The sequence below is a fragment of the Euphorbia lathyris genome, chromosome 3 (genome assembly GCF_963576675.1).
Source record: "Euphorbia lathyris chromosome 3, ddEupLath1.1, whole genome shotgun sequence".
Lineage (NCBI taxonomy): Eukaryota > Viridiplantae > Streptophyta > Magnoliopsida > Malpighiales > Euphorbiaceae > Euphorbia > Euphorbia lathyris.
Window position 1 is genome coordinate 50,631,926 of NC_088912.1, and position 16,578 is coordinate 50,648,503.

General features: G+C 36.2%; 3 protein-coding genes across 3 annotated transcripts; 1 reads left to right on the forward strand and 2 right to left on the reverse strand.

Moving 5' to 3' along the window:
* The first annotated feature begins 1,991 nt into the window (after positions 1-1,991).
* Positions 1,992-6,722, forward strand: LOC136224662 (uncharacterized). Its single transcript, XM_066013070.1, has 3 exons — positions 1,992-2,685; positions 4,480-4,599; positions 6,337-6,722. Exons 1-3 carry the CDS (start codon positions 2,128-2,130, stop codon positions 6,346-6,348), a joined length of 690 nt encoding a protein of 229 aa, XP_065869142.1. The 5' UTR covers positions 1,992-2,127; the 3' UTR covers positions 6,349-6,722.
* A 289-nt stretch (positions 6,723-7,011) lies between these two features.
* Positions 7,012-8,400, reverse strand: LOC136222672 (GDSL esterase/lipase At1g71250-like). The gene is made up of 5 exons (XM_066010402.1): positions 8,154-8,400; positions 7,942-8,078; positions 7,631-7,867; positions 7,294-7,543; positions 7,012-7,223 (listed from the first exon to the last, which is right to left on the reverse strand). Exons 1-5 carry the CDS (start codon positions 8,398-8,400, stop codon positions 7,012-7,014), a joined length of 1,083 nt encoding a protein of 360 aa, XP_065866474.1.
* Positions 8,401-12,798: 4,398 nt separating this feature from the next.
* Positions 12,799-15,659, reverse strand: LOC136223187 (L-ascorbate oxidase homolog). Its single transcript, XM_066011067.1, has 6 exons — positions 15,397-15,659; positions 15,193-15,302; positions 14,276-14,546; positions 13,374-14,194; positions 13,217-13,295; positions 12,799-13,144 (listed from the first exon to the last, which is right to left on the reverse strand). The coding sequence occupies exons 1-6, from the start codon at positions 15,532-15,534 to the stop codon at positions 12,932-12,934; spliced, it is 1,632 nt and encodes a 543-aa protein (XP_065867139.1). The 5' UTR covers positions 15,535-15,659; the 3' UTR covers positions 12,799-12,931.
* Positions 15,660-16,578: the final 919 nt, after the last annotated feature.

Sequence of the window (16,578 nt, forward strand, 5' to 3'; positions counted from 1 at the left end):
GACCAGATAGCTTCAAGACGAAGCTGCTGAGTTGGGCGACAAGGTTGTCAGGTAGGCGCAGGAAGCTGTCTGGAAGACTTTTCCATAAATGTGGAAACATTCTGTTTCATCTGACGAAAAGCTGCTGAGCACTGGCGAAGACAGAAGATACATGAATTTGATTGGCCGAGGACGCTGAGCACGTACTGAGTGAAAGCGACAGGAAGTCGTTTGACTCTAACGGTTATTTCGAAATTCGAAATCACCGGTGCCTCAAGTGTCACTATAAATAGGCCTCTCAATTGCTTCATTCGATGCAGATCTTCAATTAGTCGAAACGCTGACCAAATTCATACTTGAAGTTCTGTGAGAAAAGCAAAGCAAAATCTTACACAAATTTCCAATCATTGTGTAAAAATCGAGAGTGATTTCATTCATCTAAAGTGTCGTATCAATTGTTGTTTAGGACAAACACTTTATCATTTCTAGAAGAATAGAAAGGAGAAGCTGAGTACTCGGTTATAGTACTCAGCGGTAGTTATAGGAGTGAGTAGAGGTATAGAGGAAGGTACTCTTGTATACTCAGCTTCTATTGTAAAAGGTTTCGTGCTCTACCTTTAAAGAGCTCAGTAGAGAATTCAAAAAGCTCGGAACGCGTTCTGGGGACTGGACGTAGGCGGAGAGGCCGAACCAGGATATGTCTGCTGAGTAACATATTTCTAACCCTTAAACTCCTTTATATATTGCTTGCTATAAAACTGACTAAGTAACGAACTCACGCTGAGTTGAGTGCACTAAGAAGCTGAGTTCAGGAATAGACTCAAAGTGCTATCTGCTGACTCAAAGAAAGAAACAGTCTTAGTCACCAGTTGACTAAGCTTGTGTCTTAAAACTACTTAGCGCCGCTGTGTAAACCTTTTCTTAAGAAAAGAAGTCAGCCTTAACAGACAAAATTTTAATTAGTTCCTATCCCCCTTTGGAACTAATCTTGTCACGTTATACGGGACCAACAAGTTGTACTTTGCTCAGCTTCGGCCGCGTGACTTTCATCTGCTAACTTCACCTTGGATTTCTCTTATGAGCTTTTAGTCTTTATTCTTTTAATTTTTTATAAAACAATTTACTCAACATTGAACAAACACATTAGTATAAATACATCAAAGCAATTAAATTTAATGTGAATATATTTTTATCATGGAAACTTAATCTTACTTAAATAATTTTGTCAAATCAAAATCATGTGAAAAAATGTTTCAACAAGAAGATGATCAGAGATGTCCGGAGTTGAAGCCTTTGCCAGCTCATTTGGAGTATGCCTTTCTAGACCCCCCAAACAGTCGGGCAGTAATCATTTCGGCCGATCTGACCAATGAGCAGAAAGAACAACTGCTTGTCATCTTGAGACGCAACAAGGAAGCTCTAGCATGGAAAATCGAAGACATTAAGGGAATCAGCCCTACGATCTGTATGCATAAAATTTTAATGGAAGAAGATCATAGACCATCCGTGCAGCCACAACGGAAGCTAAACCCACACATGAAGGAAGTTGTCAAAGCCGAAGTAATAAAACTGATTGATGCATGGATAATTTACTCTATCTCAGATAGCATCTGGACCAGCCCTGTTCAGGTTGTACCGAAGAAGGGAGGCACGACTGTGCGCTTGAAAAAGAAGAACGAGCTAATCCCAACTCGAATAATCACTGGGTGGCGTATGTGTACCGACTACCAAAAGTTGAACGAAGCAATCAGGAAAGATCACTTCCTGTTACCATTCACGTGTGAAAATATGACAAGTTACATGACGAAATCCAAACAATAAAATTTGGCATTTCACGTAAATTCCATAAAATAAAAAAGGAAAAACTTATTTTTGTCAATATTTATTAAAATTCATGTAATTTTATCTTTGAAATGTAACATCCGTTAATTTCGGATTCACATAAAAGAGAAGACAGCCCAAACAAAAAGCCCAAATGATGATCCAACTGTTTGTGTATACTTACATCGACAGAAATTACTACTGCCTGAACTCACAGAAAACACAAAATTGACACTCTTGAAATTTGAACTCCTTCCGACTCATCCTCAATCAATCCCAAATCCCCTTGCCTTCCATCAAATTCCCTAATTTCTTAATTCTGTCATCATGCCGAAGAAGATGGGTGTCAACACCAAGGCCGAGGCTGCCCGGGCTCGGAAGAGCGCCACGGAGTCCGAGCGCAAGGAACGCGAGACCCGTCAGAAGGAAGAAGATTACTGGCAAGAAGCTGAGGGCAGCAAATCCCGAGCTGCAAAGAAGCGCGAAGAGGAATCTGAGAAGCGAGCTGAAGCCGCCGCTCGCCGTGCTGAGGTCCGACGTTTGGCTGAGATTGAAGAGAAGGAGCTCGAGAAGGCCATGAAGAAGCCCGATAAGAAGGCCAATCGGGTCTCCATTCCAGTGCCCAAGGTGACGGAGGCTGAGCTAGTTAAGCGCCGGGAGGAAGAGCAGGCTGAACTCGCTAAGAAATCGGAGGAGATGAAGCGAAAACATAGCAGGACTGCTGCCGAGGAAGAGTATGAGAGAATGGTTTTGGTTTCTAATACGAATCGGGATGATTCCATTATCGAGGCCAGTACTGTGGAGGAGGCAATTGCTCGGATGGCGGTAACTGATAACTTGCCTGCTGATAAGCATCCTGAGAGGAGACTCAAGGCCTCGTTTAAGGTATTGTTGCTTACACTATTATTTGCTCCATAATTTTTTCACCATGTTTTTGTGTTCGTAGTATATTCACATGATGTGTTGAAGGTTTTGGAAAATTGATGTAACTTTTTATAAAGTTATGATCTTTAATTTAAAGTATAGCTATCTTCATACAGGCGCATTGTTGTATGCAAGTATTGGTAGATTTAGTTTCATATTGATAAAAGATTGTCAAGTTCAGTTTAACCCTTTGTTTGAAAACTTTCTTTTTGATGAAATGCAATTGAATTTTATTTGAAAGAGCCTAAAATGATTTTGTTTAGAAAGTAATTCAGAAATTTATAAATCATGCGGGGGGGATTCGATTGAATTCATTTCTTGCAAATGATATTTTCCATACAAAGAGACACTATTTGGACATATTTGATAGATTAGGTAAGGAAGATAGTATCAGTAGCTCAGTGGTTGAGTACATTCCTTGCATCATGAGGTTAATCATTGGCCTTTGCCTCCCTCTTGAGCTTTTTATGGTGAACTTTAGAATCATGCGAGTATTTAAGTTGAAGACCAACTAAATGTGGATAATCGAATGAGATACTTGACAAATGGGATTGGATGACTAATATGTGAAGTACACATTTCTGTTTTGAAGTGAGAATAGTGATATAAGTACATCAGTTATGTTCTTTGTAGGATTTCAAAGATCAATTTAATTTAATTTTGAAATGGATAGATTTACTATAATGAAGAGAAGGAATACTTAGTTTATGTGAGAAATTCTTATGAACATCAGTTGCCTTTGAGAAACCGGAATCTGCAAAACTTGTTTGTTTTGTCGATAGAAATAGAATAAGAAGGGAAAAGAAGTTACTTGGAAGCCCTTATTTTCTCTATTTCTATTTCTCTATTTCTTGTTTGTAACCTATTCAATTCAACTAAAGAATTCTGTAAAATGCGTGCTGATTTAGCACTAGATATATATATAGTACATTACAATCTTAGAACAATTGAATGACACTTAAAAGTAAATTTAAAAATTATTTTGAAGTTCTGGTATTCTTTCCTCAATCATTATGGTTTCATATTAGTTTTATGGGTTAATTACAACTAGATGCCCTGTGGTTACACGAATTTGAAGATGTGTACCTGTGATATTTTTCTTTACAAACGCAACCCTGTGGTTTCAAAATTCTGCATTTTTTTTTACTTTGCCAAATTTGGCAGATAACGACCTCAAAATGAAAATTTTCAAGAATTAAAGTTGTTTAGTATCGTATTTACTATGGAACCATATTTTTTATTTTGTCAAAATCATCATTTTTTGAGTTTTCTCTCTCTAAACATTAACTTTCTTTCTCGTAAAAACAATACTTAAATGACCTCAAACCTAAAAAGTTGAAGAATTGAAGTTGCTTAAAATATCATTTAACTCTTGAAAATTTTCATTTCGAGGTGGTTATCAGCCAAATTCTGACAAAGTAAACCCGAATGCAAAATTTTGCAAACCACAGGGTTGCGTTTGCAAAAAAAGAAAAAATACCACAAATACCCGCGAAACCGCAGGGCATCTATATGTAATTAACCCTAGTTTTATTTCAGGGCATTATAAATGCTTTCTATGGAAATTCTTGTATATATCTGATGTTTTTTGCTTTATGTTTAAGTCTTTGGATGCTCCATAAAGAAAGAGGAAAATAACTGTTTGGGAGGTTAAAACAAAATTTAAGTTGATGAAACAAGAATATGCAAATTACTAATTCTGCTCCTTTTTCTTTTTCTCTTGCATTGATTATCTCAACTTGTTGAATTTTACAGGCTTTTGAAGAAGCTGAGCTTCCCATACTCAAGGAAGAGAAACCAGGCCTTACTCATACTCAGTACAAGGACATGATATGGAAGTTATGGAAGAAATCTCCAGACAATCCACTTAATCAGGTATTTGGAACTTGCATTTAACTATGGGCTTAAAACAATATTTGGCGCCTGCCAAATTCAAAATGTTGGTTTTTGGCCTTGATCTTTTATTTGGTAACATTTGTCCCTTGATCTATCCAAAATACTTATTTTCGCCCCCTAACCTATTATTTGGTAACATTTGCCTCCCCACCTATCCAAAATTGGTGAAATAGTGAGATTTCACCAATTTTGGATAGGTCAAGGGGAAAATGTAACCAAATAATAGGTAAGGGGGTAAAGACTAACATTTTGGATAGGTCAGGGGGAACTTGTTACCAAATAATAGGTTAGGGGCCAAAAACCAACATTTTGGATAGACCAGGGGCCAAATATTGCTTTAACCCTTTAACTATGTGTATGACCTTTAATATTGCTTTCTAACTATTGGTTATCAGTCTGTCCTCGGAAAAATTCTAACTAGGTAGAAATTAACGGTTAACTTTGCCTGGAGAATACGTATATATGACCTTGGGTTGATATCTATGGTTAACATTGCCTGTGAAATGTTTGGGAAGCCTTAAAGTCAAAAGGAAAGAATTCTATCCAATCCCCCCACCCCCACCTTATAATGTCACTAGTGTGGCTCATACCTACCATTTCATATGGAATTCGTCTTAGCGTTTTGAATAATGCTGGATTCTTTAGTGTAGTGCTTTTTGGCCAAATCGTATGATCAGAAAATGTGTTCACCTATTTAGAACAAATCATATGCAATAAAAAGTCATTGCTATTGGTAGAATTTATCATATTCAATGCTAATAATCAAAGTCCTTTTTAAGTGATCAATAAATTCACATTACTTGATTTGCTTCCATTTCTCTTGTATATTCTTTTAAACTTTCTGATGTACTATTACTAAAACTCTTCAGTTGGTACTAAAGGGCGGCCCGGTGCACTACGCGTCCCCGCTAAGCGAGGGTCCGGGGAGGGGTCCCACCACAAGGGTGTACTGGGGGCAAGCCTTCCCCTACCATTTTTTTTGGCAAGAGGCCGCTCCTAAGACTCGAACCCGTGACCTCTCTGTCACACGACAACAACGTTTACCGTTGCACCTGCCTGTGTTTTTCTTTTCTTTCTAGATTGCATTCTTGTTGTTGCTGTTCATCTGCAAGACCCACCAGCAAATGAACTTAAGCTATTCAATAGTGAAATTTGAAAATATAAATAAAATAAAAGAAGGCATATAGGAATCTTAAAGCAAGAAGAATAGCTTTGCTTAATCTCTATATGCTGATTAGTGCTCTTGCAATTATGGTATCATAGAGGTTCTGTGGCAATTGAAACAGATAAATCATACCACTCTGTCAGAGTGAACATGGACTAAAGAGTTCCTACATATCTGTGAGGCTTGGCTTTTGCATTAAACTGAAATCTTGTTCATCCAAAATGTATTAAGTAGGGATATTCGTTTTTCATTTGCGATTGGTCCACACATTAGAATTCAAATGAATGTTATCACTTCTTCCAAGCAAAAAAGTCTCTCGCAAAATGATTAGAAAAAGATTGTTTTAGTAGAACGCACAAGAATTTTTCTAAACGAAATTGACTTATGTCTGGTAGTATTTGATTAATAAGGTTGAAGGAATGCTATAATGATATTGATAGATAATAATTGCTTTCTATCATTTATTATCTGTTAAATCTGTGGAAATTTTGGGTAGTTTTACTCACTCATTGGACTAGAATCTCTAAATATCAGTTTTGTTTTTGGTGCAGAATAAAGAGTGATGACTGCTGCTATTCCCAAATAGGTAGGAGTGAAGACTTCCTTGAGGAAGTGGGCATGCCAAGGAGATTGATTAGGCAAGTCCATGTGCATTTACAGCTTATAACTCATCTTCTTGTATATCTACGGGGTTGGAGTATCCATTCATGCTGTAAAATCCTGGTTTAATGAATAATAGTATCTTCTATCCGTTCGCCCAAGCGGACTTCTTTTTCTTCTTATATCTTTCTGCTGTAACATTAGACCTCTATTATGTTTATATGAGTTAATTTTCCTCACGTGACATATTTCCTAAAAGCAAGCAAGGATTGAATAGTGTATATGTGAATGAAGAAATAATTGTTAATTGCAATGCGGTACTGAATTGTTTGGTATGGCATTGAACTTGGTTGTTTTTTTACACTTTGGTATCTAAATTTTATCGGGAAAAGTTTTTATAAAAAATTCATGTGGTTTTACACTAATACTTTGAAGACTTAAATTTATTTGATGAAATCTTTTATCTCAAAATGACATCTGTTACAAACGCTTATGTGACAAATATTATTACCACTGTTTTATTTGAGTAGATATTGAGATGTTAACAATACTAGTAAGTGAGAGATGATAAATGTGAATGGACATAATTTATATGGATAATTGAATTTTAAGATTCCATGACATATTTATGAAGCCTGAGCCAATTGTCTGAAATTAATGGGGGCAACAAATTGTGGGGGTCCATCGTAAAGGGTTGAAGCTGCTAACTTAGAAGCAACCATTGTAGGGTGGAAAGCATCCCAGAACAAGTATTGATGCCGATTACTACAGTATGTTGCATTTGGTCCGCAGAATGTCTTTGAATCTCCACAGCATGGATTTGCCACTTCTCTCAGTCCTGAAATCATAAATTATATTTAACTAACCATACTTCAATTTCATTATGATATGAGATTGAAAACACTTACCGGCTAGAGATGGATTATTGATGACGTTTAGAGTCATGTCAACCGTATTTCCAATAGAATATTTCAAGTCTTTGTAATCCAAGCTGAGCTTCATTAAAAGTGCATTCATCATTGAATGAAAATCTCTGGCAATGTCATTCAAATTCTCTATACAACCTCCTGTGCTGTTTTGAAACCTTTCATATGGGCAACACCCAATTGGCGGAACACTTACTATCCCTACCTTTCTCCCACCTAACTTATATATTTTCTGCACATTCAATTACATTACATATAAGATGATGGGATTAAAAAAATATGATTCAAGCAAGTAAAGGAAGAAATGTTACGTACGTACCCTCAAGGATGCCTCGTATAACATTCCTAAAGCTCCCAAAAACTCTTGTTTGGGAAGGGTAGAGTTGGTTTGATAGCCAAAAATGTCATTGCTGCCTACACTAATGAAGAACAATGATTTGGAGACAAAAGCTTCAGCAGAAGCTTGACCCTTATTTGATACAACTTCACTGATCACTAATGAAAGTTGTTCCATCTGCTCTTCAAATGTGACAACATTCTTGGTGCCACTCGGATCCTGAAATTAAATAATATCATTAATTAGTACAGTGTTGTTGAATATTTTCTTTTTTAGGAAAATTAAGTTAATACCTGTCCAGTTAAATTAAGAAGGCCTGAGCCTGCTGAGGCAAAGTTTGCTCCTCTAAAGCTAGGCCTCCTGATGAGTTTTGTATTGTTTGCTAGAATGTAGAAAGGCAGAGGACTTCTCTTGAATCCAAGTTCCTTAGCTGGTTACAAAGCATAAAATTGATGAGAGTTTGATCCCTGTATGTTATTATTAGAATTTGAGTTAGAAAACTAACCAAGGAAATCAGCACTGTTAAGGCCATTACTAAACCTTCCAGTTGGTGTATGGTAAGGAAAATCAATGCCATAAGGAGGGAAATTAGCCTTATCTTTGATTCCAGGTAAGAAATTGTTAGTTCCAGTATCAGCAGTTGAATCTCCTAATATAAAAACAGCTGGTACTTGTTGTTGTGCATTTGCACTTTGGAATACTGCTATTGCCAAACTCAATATGACTACAACAACAAGTGTTTTCTGTTCCATTAGGAGAATATTTATTAGAAACAACACTAATTTGTGTTTTGGTCATTTTCCAAAGTTGTAGGTATTTATATGCATAATAATAATAAACAGGCCAGGTTGGGACACAACAAGAAAAGGTAGAATTGCATTGCAACAACAAAATGTTTGTAAGGAGAGGCGGATTGTCCTATTCTTTGCCGGTTTGACCATTTCAAACTTCATATTAGTGTTTTTATTCCCAAATTAACCACTACCTTCTCAACTAATTTATATAATATTTCCATTTCTTTTAACAAATTTTTTGAAATTTTTATTATAGGAAACAAGCAAACACAACTTGCAAATCCATAAAGGGTACAACAACCTATTAACAAAACAAAACAAAAAACTCTATATTTCAACAGATTTTAGCTAAAAATAAATAAAAATCATCTAAAAACTATGTAAAATATGTTTTAGAATAATTAACAACAAAACAATTTTAATAATCAAATAAATAAAAATATAAAAAATAAAATATGTTCGTATTAACCAATTTAACGCTCAAATCTAACTTATTCTTAAGTTCATCATTGCTTGCATTATACCACTTTTTTTTTTATTGCAATTCAAAAACATATAAAAATTAAATTAAAAATGAAAATACTAATGCTTTGAGTTATTTATTTCACACAATTTCATCGACTTTAATATAATTTCGATCAATTTCATATAATTTTATCCATTTTCAAACAATTTAAAAAAATGTTTTATTACAAATATCCATAACACAAACTTAATTTGAACCAAATGTACCGTAATATCATCCAATCACACAATTTAATTGACTTCAACATACCAATTTCTTAAGCGAGAGCGACGGAACTTCTTAATTAATAAATTAAGATTATAAATTTAATTTTATTCGTTGAATTTAAGTCTTTTTATCTTTTGTTTAGTTTCAATTGTTGTTTTCAATATATATGTATATATATATATATAAAGTTCGTATAGTTGTTTAATGCATGGTCTATGAAGATGCTAAAAAGTTGTATATTCTGCTTCTACTATTATCAAAATGAAGTAAGAGAATATGAATTAATTAAGAAATTATATATAAAAAGAGCTAACACATTTTAAATTTAATTATTTAATTAGGGATTTGAATGAAATTTTAGCTCCAAATGGAAATGGAAGTAGCTGCCGTCTTTGTACGATCATAGCCAAGGGTATGATAGAAACAAGAAGCAGGCTTTCCTTGTCCCTTCTAAATGTTTATATACTTCCCAAGAATCATATATACCTTTCTATAAAGAGTATTACTATTCGCTGTCCTCAATTCACTTGTTACCACCCCAATTTTGGCAATTTTGCCCTTTTCATATATTTTCTTAAAAAATTGTTACTTATTCTCTCTCTCGAACAAAATTGAAATTCTTATAAAAATGGACGATTTTGAAGATGAGATAATTTTTTTTTTTAAAAAAATTTCCCGTGTTTTCCCTTTTTTGCACTGGGCGGTTAAAAAACCGCTTGGCCGCCTAAACCTATGGATAGGCAAATTTGACCCGTTTTTTCGATTATCTGACTATAAAACGCGTTTGAAGTGCATTTTTAACAATTATTATGATTTTCATTTATTTTCAGATGCCATTAGAAGATTGGGGTGGTGACTGGATCGATTACAGTAGTTGTTTTATTATGGGCATGATTTTTCAGACAAGTTCAGAAGCTATTGAGTGCACAAAAAACGCAATTTAACATGGTTTCGAGCTGATTATTGCTTCGCATAAACACGGAGGAAAACAGAAGCTCTTGAGATGTTCTCGTGGTGAACGGTATAGAGGAGTTTTGAATACTTTGGATGGGGCTTTAAGAAGGAAAAGTAAGACTAAAGCGTGCAAGTGTAAATTCCAGCTTAAAGTCGTACAATTGCAAGGCTATACTGGTTGGGGGATCCTGGTTTCGAAAGGGATTAAGGGTATGCACAACCATGCATCGGTTGTTTATCCAGAGGAATATTGACAGATGAGAGGACTCATTCCCGCTTCCAAAAAAATTGTGTGTGACATGAGTTCGGCTCAAGCAGTGTGCTATTTTGGCGGCACTTCATGAAAAACATCCAATAGACAATCCAACTATAAAACATGTGTATAACTACAAAGGCCAGTTGAAGAATGTTGAGTTTGAGGGTGGAGACGTGGTGAGTCAATTTTTCCATACTATTGAGAACAAGTATGTGCATTGGACGCTTACCGAGCCGGATACTGGTGTGTTGGCGCATGTGTTTATGGCACATCCAGAGTCGGTAGAATTACTCCAAACCTACCACTGGTACATTGGTATGGATTCATGCTAAGTAACAAAATGCCTTTTTTTGAAATTATTGAGACTAGCATCCATAGAGAACTATTCAGAGATCCGAAAAGATCTAAAGTTCGAAGAGAATTTTGGTTGTTTGATCCAATCATAGGACAAAGACTACCCTAGAATATGGATCGACCAGCTCCTACTGTCATAATAAGATCACAACCAATGATAAACAGGACAAGAAGTAGAATGACAAATTATTCCACTCCCTAACCTACCACCATAGAGATAACAGATGATGAGATAGAAAGACGAGTGTTAGATACCTTGGCCAGATACGAATATTCAGCAAATAGGCAAGCTCCATCTCATAGGGATTCACCATTCTCATTATGGATCTTAAGCTATGAAAGCGATCAAAGGTTCAAACCTCCCACTCTGTCTTCAACGCTTTCCTTTGCTCTGCATAGACAGAAGCCGCATTAACTTATTCCCCGCCAAGGGATAAAAAAGACCATATTAGAAGATTGATATAAGGGTTAACTAGTTGCCGTCAAGACAAAAGCTATAAGTAAAATAGTGCACAACTCCTTCACGTATCTCCAATAACGGTACGCCAACCTTAATGAATTCCAAAACTTCCCCAAACAACCAGAAATCTTTTTCAATATACTGAAGCAGCTTCATAGCCTTCGCCTCTTCATGATTGGGTGTATAAGTCAAAGGTTGCTTAGAGTTTGAATTCCAGTTCCAAAATCTGGGGAATCCCAAAGATATGCCATCCAATTCTTTTATAGAAAATATGCGCTCACCTAGTCATGGATATTAGATGGCTTCGAGTGGAAGGGGTCGTACCCTTTTTTTTCGTTGAAAAGTGACGTGGTCCTCAACCTTCCGCTTGGTTACCGAGTGTAATGCGCAGAAGACTCGAGGCCCGAAAGGAATCTTCAAGTTACCCTCCAGGTATGAATCACAGAAGATATCCATCCATCCATTTGGGATGAAGCTGGCCCACTAGAAGATGTCCATCAATCCATTGGGATGAGACCTTTTGATGATGTGTTCACACGTAAGAGAGGAAGAAAACTGTGCATGATAGAAGGCTATTAAATGCCTTAAAACATGTGTTGTAGATGAACAGTCTTAAAGAGATTTTTGGTCCTTTAAAGGGGGACTTATGATAACATCCGAATTTATTTTTGGGGCAAATACGTAATAATATGGAAGGAAATAAGCCCCCAGCACTATGTTATGCCACATGGAGCATTACAGGATACACTTTGATTACGAGATATGAGGTAAAGAGCCAAAGGAGAAGGATCCGCCATCACAACTCGACTCTGTGAACATCCACCATCGTATCTCATCTAGACGGATTCAGAAGACTAAAGGGCGCCTTTAGAAATCCCTTAAATGGGATGAACGTACTTCAATGGTAATTAATAGATATTAAGGGGAGTAATGATATGACAGTTCGAATACAGCATCAATAAAGCCAAAAGGTTCCGAAATCCCATATAAGTACCCGAGCTCAGGTGTATTCAAGGTATATTGGCTAATTTCCATCTAGTCCTTATCATTACCCCTTTTATTCTCAAATACTATACTAACTTTGATATCAGAGTGCCTCTGACAGAACCAAATGACACCTCACGTGGAAGGAACTCCGATCAAGAATATTTTGTACATTTATTAAAAAGCAATATAGATCAAGTTGGGATTAGTTCCTCTATCATCACCTACCTGAATGCATGCTATTGGAACTAAGAATATTTTTAAACATTATCACCCATTATCAACTAGTTTCGTTTCACTTAGTTTCCTTGCATTTTTGTTTTAGTGAGAAAAATAGTTAGTTAACTAATTTTCCACCATAGCAGAGATGTACTTTTTATATTCAATTAGAAAAATTAAATGCAAATTTAAGTATTATGTTCTATGTGGTTAGGAGTAAATTTCATTGACCATCACTATAGTTGTCATTATTTTGATGTAATTATTGACATTAGAAAGATGTGATATCAATAAATCAGTACTATTTATATAGATCCTAAATAACCAGATGATTTTAATTATTTACCTTTAAATTTATGTTTATTAATGAGAAAAGATGTTATTAGAATGAATGAATAAAGTAATAAAGACGTGAACTATAATTATAAAATAAAGAAATAGAAATAGAAATGAGTGTAGCAAAGAATAGGAGAGCCTGAGATAGGATCTTAGAAATGAAGAAACAAACAATTGTAAGGTAATTAATTAATTAAAGCGGTCTGGTAGATTTTCGTGCTGCTCTGCCACAGAGAAGTGCATTCTTTGGAATGGGGTATTCATCTCTTATTGACTCCACATCTGAATATACACGCAGATATAATTGTTGGCCTAGATATTGTCTTGCCCAAAACTCACTCCTCAAGTTCCACATTCCCACATTATCTAGTGCTATGTATATTGCTGTCCATGACTTTGGATATACCTGCACCAACCATTCTCTCTTCAATTACTAATTCTAACATATAAAGCATGGTAATTTAGTAGTTATTGGTACCTGTGTGGTGCAACGTGAAACTGCATCTCTAAGATTGTATTGATCACGACTAGCCGGTGTCCATACTCCTCCATCCATTCTGCATAACATCACAAATAATTAAAAAAGATAAAAAAAAGTATTATTGAAGTTTGAAAAAAGTGAATTTCTTACGTACCCAACAACCCAGAAAGAGTAGCCGTCAAGATGCCAGCTCTGGACGATGTTCTCATGATTTTGAAAGACAATCTCAACAAAGTCCCTAAAATTAGCACCCATCACACAAGTATCTAAATACATCTTCTTCCCAGTTGGAGCATCTGAAATGCTTCCAACATGGAAAACCCCTCCAATCTTAAAATAGTCAGCGATCTTCAATGGAGTATCAGCTGCTACGAATGAAACACTATTTACTGCATATCTCTGCTTCCTATTAACTTGCGCTGCTGAGCTCTCTAGCTTAATTGTTCTGCTTGTGTTTATCTGTCCATAATGGTATGATCCTTGTGGATTTGGTCTTGGTCCGCTTGCTGTCAGGTTAGTCCTGAAAGAGCGAGCTTGATTAAGTGACCAGTCGATTTGGGTGGTGGGTCCGCCGGGGATGGGACCGGAGACGCCCTTGCCGGAGTTGGTGTAGTGAAGAATGGCAGTGGATGTGAGGGTTCTGGTTCTGGAGGTGAATCTTGTTGAAACAGCAATGTAATAGTCTTGAGCTGGCTGATCAGCAGTGACTAAAACAGAATATGATTGGCCCACGTGGATATCTAGTGATGAATAGGTTGTTTGCATAGTGTGGGTTCCTTCGATTTCAACTAGTTTCATCTTGTGTCCTTGAATACGGAAATTGAGTGAATTCTGAAGACCCACATTAGAGATCCTAAGCCTATATGTTTTACCAGCTTCAAATGTGAAATAAGTAGCATTGCCTCCACGCCCGTTTATCAATATACCATGTGGCGAAGGAAGCCTGTGTCCTCTATCTAAAACCGCCTTCAATTTCTTCAATTACAATTGCAAATATATTTTAATTTCTCTGTATAATTTTAGGAGAGAACTATTAAAGAAGTAAAGTAATCATACCGTGTGGTTGGCGATGTACCAATCTCCGATGAGAACCGTGAGATCATCAGCAGGATCAGGGAAAGGAACAGGAATCCTGGGTCTGCTAAGAATCCGAATGGCACCAAATCCACCAGCAGCCTTTTGGAAGCCAAGAGATGGGAAGTAGAAGAAACTTCCAATTTGATCTTTGACTTGTAATGTGTATGTGAAATTTTTACCAGGAGGAATTGGACATGTTGTTCCATATACCCCATCTTGGTATGAATTTCTTCTCTGTTGTACTCCATTCCTATTCATTCAAATATTATCATACCCCACAACAGAAGTACTTTTATTCTAATTAAATCTATAAATGTCATAATTAGGATGTTAATAACTTTTCATAAAATTCAAAAAGGTTAAAAAGAAATCAGTCAGGATTTGAAAACAATCACATTAGTGGAGAAAGAAAGAATTAAAAATATTGACTGGTGACCATAAGCCAACCAAAAGCATTAATAAAGTCAAAGTTAGGCTCTTTACTTTACAGTTGTTCTCTAAAATGCAAAGTCTGTACGTGCCCAACAAGGCACTGTGGCGATGTGTATTTTAATCTTGACATTGGGACCCCCTCTCCTCTCAAAGCAATTCAAATCCGTAATCATAATCTCTCAATGTTAGTTTTATACATACGCATTCAAATAAAATGTTTGTTTTATTTATCATGTCTTGTTACAAAAACAATACTATATATATTGTTAATCCTTTGAAGTTAACGCTTGATACTTGTAAGAAGCAAGTGCTTAATCGGTTAGCCTAACAGAAACATTTAACACTTAATTTGGTTGTGAGAAGTTTGAGTAGGAAATGAGAATAACAAATTCAGACGGAAGTGTTAGCAATTAAAAGGTAATGTAGTCCTAAATAAAAGAAAAGAAAAGAAAAGAAAAACTGACCATGAAATAAGAAAAGGGTCAGGCAAGCTATTGTGTACATTGATGATAAGATTGTCGTTGGTGACAGAATATATATCAGGACCTGGAAATTGTCCATTTATAAGAATTCCCTGAAATGCAATGCAATGAATCAGGTCAGATCATGTTACCACTATCTAACAAAAACAAGTGAATATGAAAGGATAATTAATAGGTAGAGTTAACCTGCTGTTTGACGCCAAGTGGATAAATATCACCATAAGTGACATTCCAGTCAAAGTATCTGTAGGGATCTTCTGCGTTTGATATAATCACCAAAAACACACTGCACACAACACCAACAGCAGCTTGCCAGTTACCCATTTCCCAGTCGAACAACAATTGGAGATTTATATGTAATGTAATCCGCAAAGAATAATATTAATAGAGTTTCTGTTTCTCCTTTTGCTTTGCTGCTCTTATAGACTTCTACAACTATATAACCTGGCTGGCGTCTCACCGCTGCTCAATTAATTAATTATTATATACTAGGAGTATAAAGAAATGGAAACTACGCATATGTACACACTGTCGGTTTAAACTCTAATATGCCACAAATTCGGATTTAATAATTCTTTACTTTTTAATTTCAACTTCTTTTTTAACTCTTTCCGGATATCTTTTTAACTTAATTTCAAAAAAAAAAAAAAAAATCACTTTTAATTTTCTCTTGCAATACTATTCTAAAATTGATTATAAATTATATTTTTTCATTGAGCAGGAGCGTTAAGAAAGAGAGCAGGAGCGTCCCTTGGCGAAAAAATAGGATCTTGCGATAAATCCTCTTGGCGATAAATCTTGCGATCGTCGTTCGGTCTCCCAATGGAGACCCTTCAGCCACCCGTCTTCGGCCGGCCGCCGGCTAATCCCCCGAATCCATTTTCTTCTGATCCACAGGGGCCTTCATGGTCGAGATTGAATCTTGGTGTGGAGCCACCACGCAGGAACTGGAGAGACCTATTGCTGCATAAAGAAGTGCTACGGGATTCCAAGGTTCGTGAAAACCTTCGTGAGAATGGGAAAGTGGTGATTACTGTTGATGAGGCGAATCCTTTATACCCAAAGGTATCGCTTGACTCATCCATAAAGCAATAATTAACAACTCAATGGAATAGTGCCCTAATCATTAAGCTGCTTGGGAGAAAGCTGGGCTATATTGCCTTGCACAAGAAGGTATCAGATTTGTGGAAGCCGATTGCCAACTTTAAGATGATGGAAGTTGGGAATGGTTTTTATGTTGTTAAATTTGATGACCCCCTAGACAGAGAGCATGTAATATTGGATGAACCTTGGATTGTTCAAGAAAATTATCTGACAGTTCATACCTGGTCCCCCACGTTTTCTCCTTCAGACTCCTTGATTGAATCT